This window comes from Python bivittatus, unplaced genomic scaffold (assembly GCF_059951505.1).
Source record: "Python bivittatus isolate LINGU-HERP-01145 unplaced genomic scaffold, Pbiv_v1 ctg000440_np1212, whole genome shotgun sequence".
Lineage (NCBI taxonomy): Eukaryota > Metazoa > Chordata > Lepidosauria > Squamata > Pythonidae > Python > Python bivittatus.
The window spans coordinates 1,068,642-1,079,457 of record NW_028277063.1 but is presented as its reverse complement, the minus strand read 5'-3'; the positions used below and the strand labels follow the sequence as shown (position 1 = coordinate 1,079,457).

At 44.8% G+C, this 10,816-nt stretch overlaps 1 protein-coding gene across 1 annotated transcript; it reads right to left on the bottom strand.

Moving 5' to 3' along the window:
• Positions 1 to 127: 127 nt before the first annotated feature.
• On the bottom strand, positions 128 to 8,224 carry VKORC1 (vitamin K epoxide reductase complex subunit 1). The gene is made up of 3 exons (XM_007437549.3): positions 7,953 to 8,224; positions 3,785 to 3,894; positions 128 to 2,706 (listed from the first exon to the last, which is right to left on the bottom strand). Exons 1-3 carry the CDS (start codon positions 8,207 to 8,209, stop codon positions 2,480 to 2,482), a joined length of 594 nt encoding a protein of 197 aa, XP_007437611.2. The 5' UTR covers positions 8,210 to 8,224; the 3' UTR covers positions 128 to 2,479.
• Between the last annotated feature and the right edge of the window lie 2,592 nt (positions 8,225 to 10,816).

Genomic DNA, 10,816 nt, shown 5'->3' with positions numbered 1-10,816 from the left:
TGAAGCGTTTGTTTCAATGACTCCTAAGAGTCCTGAAATGCATTAACCTTCAAAAGCGGGGGGGGGGGGGGGGGGGAGTGTATTTTTTCAATACACTTAGAAAAATTGTATTGCAGCCAAGGAAACACATGATTAATCTCTACATTTATTCTATTTACTATGATTAATCTCTACATTTCTTTTATTATTTTGTTTGCTGGCACAAACAAGGCATTGAGGGTGTAATGATCTTTGATGTTTTTGAATATGTACTCCAAAATTGAAATTAGGAACATCACCAAGTGCTTTTTCCTTAAAGTTTTTTTTTCAACTTTGACGTTTCCAGCCCTGCTCTTTTCATGATCCTTCCAAGATCTTTTTCTTTTTTTGCTTGAATGGCTATTTTTAAGATAATCAATCAGCTTATGCAAATACTCTTCATTCTTAAAAAGTACTATTTATAAATCAAGAAGATCCTGGGGGAAATTTAAAAAAGATATCAGTACAAATATTTACGAAAACAGATGAAAGGCAGAATTTTAGAAGGTATTCTTTTTTTTCCTTTTTACGTGGGAGAAAATGTTCAAAAGGACAGAGATGCAATTTGAAAATGGGGTTTGCTTTTACATAAGCGTAACTATGCTGTGATCATACGAGTCCTGAGTCAATTAGATGGAAAACCAGTCTGGATTTTTGCCTTTGATGCCTTTATTTATTTTTTGGATAAAACATTACTTCTACAGTAGTTAAATTTCAGAGCTGATTGCATTAATGGACAGACAGTGTCCCCTGCTGCTGGCTGAGAGAACAGGAACTGTTCTCCTTTGTTTTATCCCGCCTTTATTATTTTTATAAATAACTCAAGGTGACAAACATACCTAATGCTCCTTCCTTGTCCTATTTTCCCCACAACAACCACCCTGGGAGGTGCATTGGGCTGAGAGAGAATGACTGGCCCAGAGTCACCCAGCCGGCTTTCATGCCTAAGGCGGGACTAGAACTCACCGTCTCCTGCTTTTTAGCCTGGTGCCTTAACCAGTGGACCAAAGTGGCTCTAATGGCTAATGGCCCTAAGTTTTTTTCAAATATTTCCATTCGTTATTCCACCTAAAAATGAATGGGAATAGATGTGGCTTGTTATGAAGCTAATTATAATGTACAAAAGAGATGCCTAATTTTCTCTGCAACAGGAATAATCAGCTAGAAAGTGGTTCTAATAAAACGAAACAAAAAATTAGCCAAGTGGCTGTCAAATATTTTTTGTTATACACAGAAATGGCTCAGGAAACTTTTGGTGCCTAACGCAGAAAATCAAAATCAGTGTAGTGTTTAAAATAATAATAATCTAAACTCTCTTTATCAAATTTAATGTAACATATTAGCTTTATATTTTAAATGGCTGTATATGTCACAATTCAATTTCTGTACATTCACAATTGAAGAGAAATGCCCTTGAACTTATTTTTGAGAGCTCTGGATTTGGGTTTGCAAGAACATCTGTATACAGAGTGAAACAAATGCTTTGGAGTTTGTTTCTTGCCAGGGGAAACTGATAGTTTATAGATGGCTTTGTATCCCTATTTATAATCTTCATTTTACAATGCAATTAAACATAGTCATTTGGGCTATGAACCTAGACCGGTCTCAGTTTTATCTACAATGTGTAGTGTTTTAATTGTAACGAAAATAATTATTTGCAACTTGCTATTTTTTTGTAATGATGCATCACTATCTGCTACTTGGGGTACCCTGTTTCAGTCTGCCAAACAATAGGTCAGGGTGGGCACCAGGGAAAGGAAATTAATGATGGGAAAAGTAAACCAGGCCTGATTATTAGTGTGAAATTGTGTTGGTTTAAGCAGCCCCTGTTCTTTGGGAAGACACATTTATATCATAGTCCAAAATCTTCAAAAGTTTGTATTAAGCAGGGGTATCCCAAAGGGATGGGGGCCAATGGCATCAAAATGGCAGGTATAACTGGATAATAAAGCCCCGCCTCTTTTTACATGCATGTGATGTATGCAATGCATATGAAAAAGTGGGGGGGGGCATCAATCACCTGCTCCTGCCTGCCAGGTTGATGCTGCCCTTGCAGAGACCCCTGCATCAAACCTTCCCCCACCCTTAACCCAGCCCTAAGAACTCCACCATTGGTCCCTTTTGAAGTTATCAAGAATAACCTGTACTCATACAAAATGATCTGTATAAAACAATACAGGAGAAATGCTATTTAAATCTAAGGAGAAATGCTATTTAAAAAGATGTAAAATCAAAAGAGCTTGATTTTGGCTTGCACAATGCAAGGTAACTTCCATTTTAGTTCCAGGAGGTGGAGATCATGTAGCTGAGATGTTTGGAGTCCGAAGGACGGTGAGAGACACGCTGAAGAACATGACCCTCCGAGCAAAGAAGATAGAGATGGTTTCCAAACTTTGTAAGCCTACTTGGTCATCTTCAAAAACAAGGTCCAGGGACTGTCCAGGCCAAGATGACATGGTATTCAGTGCCTCTTGGCTTTCGTCTTTGGCTGCTGTGGACGGTTGAGGTAGCCGAGACGCTTGTAGTTGATGAGCAGGAGGGCAAAGTTGAGGACGTAGGTGCTGATGCAAATCACACAGAAGTCGTGGAGCACATAAAAGAGGATGTAGGCCAAGTAGAGAGATCCAGCAATGGAGACAAGTGAAGAGCCCACTAGAGCGATAGCTGCCAGTCCGTGGTTGGAGAAACCTATGAGGAAGGACCAGGGTTAACTTCTCTTCAGCAACTTGACAGAAATGATGTTGTCAACCAGGAGTTGAAGGCAAAAGAAGAATTTAAATCAATGGACTCACACACTAGAGCAGTGTTTCTTAACCTCAGCAACTTTAAGATGCGTGGACTTCAATGCCCAGAATTCCCCAGCCTGCTGGCTGGGGAATTCTGGAAGTTGAGGTCCACGCATCTTAAAGTTGCTGAGGTTGAGAAACACTGCACTAGAGGAAGACTTAAAGGTGGTTTGCCTCAGAGGTTTGTGTGAATCATGGTTCAGGGCTTAGCATGGTTGTGTGAACTTACTTTATGGTGGTTTGTTCAAACTATGGTTAAGCAAGCCATGATTTATCATAACATGTGAACCAGCTTACTTCTATTTCTCACTTGTCCTTTCCCACGTAAACTACGGGTTGCCAATCCCCACCTATGAACTGCCTGAAGGAGTATCCTCATAAAGTCGCTTCCTCCAAAGACCACTCCCTGTTCCTTTTCTTTGGTGTCCCCATTGTGCATCTCTTGGGCAATGATTGTATCACATTCCTTGGCTACTGAGCACATTCTGTCCTACAAAAAACTTTCTAAGATTTTCCTTTTTGTATTTCTGCAGACTCTGAACTTCACCCAGCATTTACCATCTCCCATTTGTTTCTCAGCGCTCCTGTTCCAAATCCCTTTCTACTGGGATTTATTATTCGAGCAAGAATGATATTGCGAACATCTGACAGAGCTGAGCAAGCCTGAAGATAAAACAGCCAGCTGGTTTCCTCTGCTAAGGAAGACAATGAACTAACGTTGGCTAGTGAGACATGTGAAGAAACTGGACCAGCTAAGCCTGCTTGTGTGACCCGGACTAGTCACTCCAGCCTAGCTCACAAGACCCCAGTGTAAGCCATCCTGAGCTCCTGGAGAAAACGCAGGATATCAATCTAACCAATAACAATGGGGTACAAAAAAATCTGGATTTAAAGAAGACAAGAGGATAGACCGCGCTTCAAAACACCTCACTTCATCCATCATGCTTTCTCTTGCACACCCACCTGTGTCTTTTACTCACCCAGAAGTATCTGCAGAATGTAGAAAATAATCCCAAAAATACTGTTTGGCTGGTTGAAGAGGCTGTGAGGTCCCAGAAGATCTGCCACCAAGCCAAAACCACGACCCCACCTGGAAGAAGAAACGCTGGGTAATGACTACAATGACAATAAGCAGAATCAAAACTGGTTGGGACTTGGGTGGGAGTCTACTAGGGAATCTCAGGACTGGAAGCTAGATGGGGAAATTGAAAAACAACACACTATCTTGGAAGATATGCAGGCAATGGTTTTCCCTGTGGCACTTCATAGAAAGTGAAAGTTGGACTTTGAAGAAGCAGGATAAAGAGGATTGATGCTTTTCAACTTTGGTCCTGGAGAAGACTCCTGAAAATACCATGGACAGCCAAGAAAACAAACAAACGGGTCACTGAACAAACCAACCCAGAGTTCTCACTCAAGGCACAAATGACCAGGCTCAAACTAGCCTACTTTGGACACATTATACAAAGACATAGTTATCTGGAGAAGGCTCTACTGCTAGGAAAACTGGAAGGAAAGAGAAGAAGAGGACAATCAGCAGCAAGGTGGACGGACTCAGTTATAGTGGCGATGGGTGCACCGTTGGAAGATCTGAAAGACCAGGTTGGGGATGGATCATCATGATGATTATCTATGTGGTTGACAGGAATCAACACTGACTTGAAGGCATGTAATCAATCATCCTGGAAGATGGCAATGGGAAACATTTCCATATTGCTACCAAGAAACTAAGGGATTTGTCTATGAAGTCAGCAAGAGCAGAATTTGACTCAAAAGAAATGTTATGTTTACTTTCTTATTGTGTAGGACTTTTACTAAATGCTCCAAGGAGTTCACAGGGATGACAATCCTGATATTAGCAAAGCACCCATCAGAGATAGCCAAGCATTCTGGATCCATGGGCACATTTCAAATGTTGAGACTTTGCCCTGGTGGACTCACCAACTGGCTGTCATTTTGGGGTGCAGTAGGGAGGAGTCACCTTGCCTAGCCCTTCAGACTGCTCTCTATCCCTCCAATTAACCTTTGCTCCTTTTTTCCCAGGCACCCAGAAAAGACATATTTCCAACAATCCCCAGGAGCTGGAGCACTGTTGGAAATAAAGTCTGCTAGTGGTGAAGGGTTTTTTTTAGATTTTTTTTTAATCCCACTTCTATTATTTTTATAAACAACTCAAGGTGGTGAACATACCTAATACTTCTACCTCCTCCTCCTTTCCCCATAACCACCACCTTGTGAGGTGAGTTGGGTTGAGAGAGAATGACTGGCCCAAAGTCACCCAGCTGGCTTTCATGCCTAAGGCAAGCCTAGAACGCACAGTCTCCTGCTGTCCAGCCTGGGGCCTTAACCAGTAGACCAGGGTTTCTCAACCTTGGCACCTTTCAGATAGGTGGAGTTCAACTCCCAGAATTCCCTAACCAGGCTGGCTGGGGAATTCTGGGAGTTGAAGTCCACCCATCTAAAAGCTGCCAAGGTTGGGAAACGCTGTGCTAGACCAAACTCTCTCTCTCTCTCTCTCAAAGGTGTTAGACTAGGAGCAGGGAGATCCAAGTTCTAATCTGCTCTCAGCCTTGAAAGCTCATTGGGTAATTCCCAAGCAATCCTTCTCTTTCAGCCCAACCTACCTCCCAGGGTTGTTATGGAGAAAAACAAGAGGGAGTGCTATGTATGTTCCTATATAAATGGTGGGATATAAATGTAATAAATAAATCCGCTGATGAAGACTGAAACTTTGATTTTCATTAACTTCTTTAAAAGTTTTTTTTTTCCTGCAGCCAGGGAGGTTAGAAAGGACAGAGAGCCCAGCAGATAGTGACCATAGTGACCATAGGCTAGGTATTCAAGTCCTGATTAAATAGACCAGGGTCACCTTCAGATCTCAATCTATTTGCTCTCTGCTTCCATGACCCCACACAGGGATTCCTGCTCAGCAATAAAGCAAATGTCTCACTCAAAGCATACACTGTATTAAATGTGGCTGCCGTTTTTGAGCTCAGCATGCTGAGTCAATACTGTGGTTTATTCAATAACCCATGACTACACAGTGGCTTAGTTCAAATTGTGTATAGGACACTGTAATATCAGTTTTGAATCTTTTGACAGGCAGAAAAGGATTGTTTCATGCCACTTCCTGGGTCCCCCAAGATCACATTCTTCAGTTAGCAGGACCCAGAGCTCACCCACCCTGCTGGACCGAACCAGGCAGGGAGAGGCAAGTAGAGATAAGCAGTCCTTAAGTAACCAGGCCCTAGGCCATGCAGGGCTTTAACCAGCACCATGAATTGCACCCAGAAGCCAACTGGCAACCAGTGTAGCTCCCGAAGCACTAACGCGATGTTTGCAGATTATGGGAAACTCTGCCAACTCCTTTCCTGCTCTTTTCTCTCTTGCCCTGCATAAGACACTCATTTCTCGCTGGGGCAAAACCATCAGAAAGTCCATCCAGGCTTTTTCAGCGGGGCTAGAAGGTAGAGGGAGTTCACACCACGGATAAAATGCTGGTTCTGATGGGGAAGACTCCCTCCCTGCACCCCCCCCTCCACAAATTCACTGGGAATTATACTGGAGCCTAACCAGATTCTTGGGAGACCACAATAGGAAATGCCTTCCGCTAAATTGAAGAGTAGAGTCCTGGGCCAGGAGCCAAGGATTCACTTGGAAACACAACGTGGATGAACAGAGAGAGCAGGGGAGATGGGAGCCACGTTATCAAATCCTGCAGGATTTTGGCTCTATTCTAGCCTGGGATGAAGCTAGCTTTCTCCATAACAATCTAACCTTCTCTGCACAAAGAGGCTGTCCTTTTCATTCGCATGGAGAATGGTGCAAACGCACAAGCCCTCCCCTGCAGCCCAGGCATTTCCCAATACAGTAGAGGATGGGAACCCCAGGGAGAGTCTAGCCTAAACTCTGTGTAATTCTGAACCTCTTCTCTGTAGTGAGAGGACAGATGCAGAAGACCGAAAGCTCAGATCACAAGACACGGCACAGTACTCCACTCTCTAATATCAGGCGTGCTGGGGTGACAATGTGGTCACCTAGGGGTGAGTTGAAATGCATTCTGTATATGCACAGAGAGCTTCTGGGTAGATCAGGCTATGGCCTGGCCTTCTTGGTCTCTCTCCCACACTGGAACTGACAGATGTTCCTGAGAAATGTAGAAAGGGGGTCTAAAAAGACACTTTCATCTCCTTCCCCACGGCTTCTCCCAAGGGTGATCCCCCTCAACTTGCACAGTTAAGAGCCCCCCACTCCCCAAGCTGTTCTCATCCTTCAGTTTGGTTCAGCCGTTTGCAGTTCAGCCAGCTTTCTTAATTCCGTGTCCTAAGCAAAATACTGCAGACCAGAGGGGAATTGGTGCCTGAACACTGCCCTCCTCCTGATGCATTGGGAGACCCGTGGCCAGAGGAAACCACAGCAGGCAGGGGTAACAAACGACAAAACCAGCATTGCTCTTAGGGGATGCCAACGCTACCCCTTCTGAACATGCACCGTGTGTTGCACATGCACCCAACGAGGGTTGCAAGCGTGCTTTGGTTATTGTAATGAAAGCGTCGCCTCTAGCCTCAGCCATCCCCAACACACAGGGAGAGAATTAGGTTTGGCGAGGCTGTGCTAGGGAAAAGGAAGAGCTGCCAAGGTCTCGCCAACGGCAGAACCCATCGGGCTTCTTTTGGGTTTGGAAGCTAAGCAAGGTCAGGACAAGTTAATACATGGATGGGAGACCACCAGGGAATCCCAAGGTTGCAGGCTCGATTGGGAGATCAGAAAACTCCTTAAGAAGGCAACAGCCGAGCCACTTCCGGATTTTTGCCAGGAAAATTACAGAATGTCCATAAACCAAGCTCGACTCGAAGGCGCCCTTGCCCTAATCCTCCGCCGAGGCGCGCAAGGCCAGAGCGGGCAATGTTGCACCTTCCAACTCTTAATTCCTGGAGGGATTAAACGCTTCAAGGTGGAACGTGGGGAAGTCGGTCGGGTTTTCTCTTCCAGGCCCCCGGCCTGAGCTGCGACTCTCCGCGCTTCCTCCAGAGAAATCCACGAGCCCGACTCCCCCACCTAGTGAAACCCGGCTCTCCCCTGGGCATGCAAACCTAGAGGGTGGGAGGGGCTCAGGAACCGCCCGATCGGAGCCGGGGCGCCACCGACCTGGAGGTGAAGACGCGGGAGCAGCTGATGTCGGCGCTGATGTCGCACATGGCCCGGTAGGCGGCGTCCCGCTCCTTGGAAGTCTCCACGTGCAAGGCGTAAACAGAGAGCGCCAGCCCCGCCGCGCAGAGCAGCAGCCTGGCCGCGCGCTCCCACCTGGGCACCGTCATCCTGCCGCCCGCCACGGGGAGAGACTGGCCGCTTAAGCCAATACCGCCTCTTCCAGCCTGGCCGCGGGACACTAGGCCGTTTCCCATTGGCCGGCTGCGTGCGTTCGATCAAGCACCCTAGCCAGTCAGAGAGCGAAGGAGGGAAGGAACAAGGCACGCTGGGGATTGTAGTATAGCCTTCCCCCATGGGGGTCTTCCAGCTGTGCCTCTCAGGCTGGCTGAGAGTCAGGGAGATTATAGACTAACGGGGGCTGGAGGAAAATCTGCTACCGGAGCTCTTGAAAGGCAGGGGCTCCCTCGAGTCCAGTGGAACTCCGCCGATCCCATGGACATGCCTTGCCTATGGCAGCAGTACAGAAATGGTTCGCAACTGCCCTCCTGGGATGTTTTTCCCAGGTTAGACCACAGCGCAGCTCTGGGATTTCCATCCAGCTCCTCTATGAACCACATGCAACCTTGCATAGCATTTCGAAGAGGATTAGCGCAGTTGAGTCTCGGCGTGATATGTAACTCTTCCCACAAATTTGTAGAGGGCTGTAAAAATGAGAAGAATTTCTCTGTCTCTCTCTGCTGTCGCCCGGTGGTCGTCCAGATTCCTTGCAGCCCGGATCAGAGAGCCCTCATCCTGACTGATGCTCCTTGGGCTGCGGAGTTGTGTGGCCAGAAAGAAAAAGTAGTGGTTATTAGCTATTTAACTTTATAGGTGCGTTGCTGCATTTTGGCTACCAGAAAGACGGACTGGCACTTGGGTGCCCAAACAAGTTAGCAAAACTTAGGTACACTGATGTGGGGTGGGAAGGGAAGGGAGGGAGGAGAGAGAGAGAGATCATTAGCTGCTCTCTTGTTTGCTCTGGAGCTTATTAATTGTCTTAGAACTGATGGATACTCAAATAAACATTTAAAGCATTAAATTTAAAACATTTATCTGTCCTCAGGGCAACTGACAGCAAAGAGAAACGCAAATCAAAACTAAAATAAACAGGTAAAATGGTAAAAACAGCATTAAAAATAGCTTGGATGAAGTGAATTTAAAGGCCCCTGAGAATAAATCGTTTTCCACCTCGCTGCAAAACGGCACAAAAATAATGCCAGGTATAGGGAGGATATTCTTTAGCTGGAAGCCTCCACTAAAACAGCTGTTCGGGTTGACAGCTTTTTGCCCAGGGGAGGAACCCAGAAAAGGACTTTTGAAGATCTTAAAAATCTGGGTCAAATGATTTAGCAGCATTGGACAGCATATTGTGAAAGATCTTAAGGCTCCAAAGCAGAACTTCGGACTGAGCCTGGGAAAAGAAGGTGATCCTGATCAGCTAAATTATTTATTTATTAAACAAACATATAGAGCCGCCCAACTCGCACACGGTGATTCTAGTCTGTTTCTGGATGTTTCAAAGTGGTATTTGCTTAGCCTCAATGATTAACCTTGCACCTTTGTTCTAAATAAACAGGAATGGCCAGACAATCTACAAAGATAACTTTCATGGAGCACGCACCAAAGTAATGCAGCTGGGAAATTGCCAAGACCTTGATAATTAAAAATATATATATAGTTATTTCATTTAATGCAGTGTTTTTCAACCTTGGCAACTTGAAGATGTGTGGACTTCAACTCCCAGAATTCCCCAGCCAGCATGGCTGGCTGGGGAATTCTGGAAGTTGAAGTCCACATATCTTCAAGTTGTCAAGGTTGAAAAACACTGATTTAATGCATTGCATTCCTTTACTTTTAAATCAACAGGACAATAAGCCTGTGTGTGACTAGGATCCAGACTTGGGAGAATTTGTCCCAGTCAAATTTCCCCAGGAAAGAAGCAAGTATGTTCATAGTGGTTAGGTAGCTTGGGGAGGGAAATTTTTACTCCTATATCAGCATCAAAAGAAAGGACAAAAGGAATCACCTCCCTCCTAGCTAAGATCCCCAGCCAATCGCTTGTTATTTTAAAAGAAGGGGAGAAAAAACTTTAAATGGCCTGGGATGGGGTAGAACAGTGTTTCTCAACCTTGGCAGCTTGGAGATGTGTGGACTTCAACTCCCAGAATTCCCCAGCCTGCATATCTTGCATGGTGGCTGGGGAATTCTGGGAGTTGAAGTCCACACATCTCCAAGCTGCCAAGGTTGAGAAACACTGGGATAGAAAGATAGGGATGGAGCTTGAAACAATCAAAAGCTATCCTAAAAGGAATGAGCTTTGTTGATGATTATGGGATATTCCATGTATGAGCTTATTTTCAGGGAACAGGGATAACTGGTTGGTTGGCACACTTAATAGGAGCATTTAACTCTGCAATTTTTCGCCCCAGGCCCCATTTTGTAGGTGTAAGCTGAAATGAGTGTTCCAATGCTCTATCAGCAAAGGAACAAACACTTGATCTTTATAGCCAAAAGTTAGAAGATCACGTTGTATTTTATTAATTAGAAGATCACATTGTATTTTATTAATATTTAACTTTAAGCACAGTACTGCTTAGGTTCTGTTGTTCTTCCATATTGCACTTGTGCATCTCTCTCTCTCTCTCTGAATCCTTAGATCCTTTTTCAACAATTCTTGGCTAACAGCTTGTTTTAAATATACCACCATGAACATGCAACTTTTTTTTTTTTCTATCATAGCATGCTATTAACTCTTGCATGGAAAGGTAAAAGGAGGAATGGCACCTTCGGGCAGATTTAAAGTCTACTGTATATACATTTTA

What these genes read in the sequence shown, in the direction of transcription:
- VKORC1 (XM_007437549.3), bottom strand. Translation starts at nt 8,209, where the DNA reads ATGGGAAACGGCCTAGTGTCCCGCGGCCAGGCTGGAAGAGGCGGTATT. An exon ending in TCCCGCGTCTTCACCTCCAG is followed by an intron (nt 3,895 to 7,952) that starts GTCGGTGGCGCC and finishes TTCTTCTTCCAG; the next exon opens with GTGGGGTCGTGGTTTTGGCT. An exon ending in CATTCTGCAGATACTTCTGG is followed by an intron (nt 2,707 to 3,784) that starts GTGAGTAAAAGA and finishes CCTTCCTCATAG; the next exon opens with GTTTCTCCAACCACGGACTG.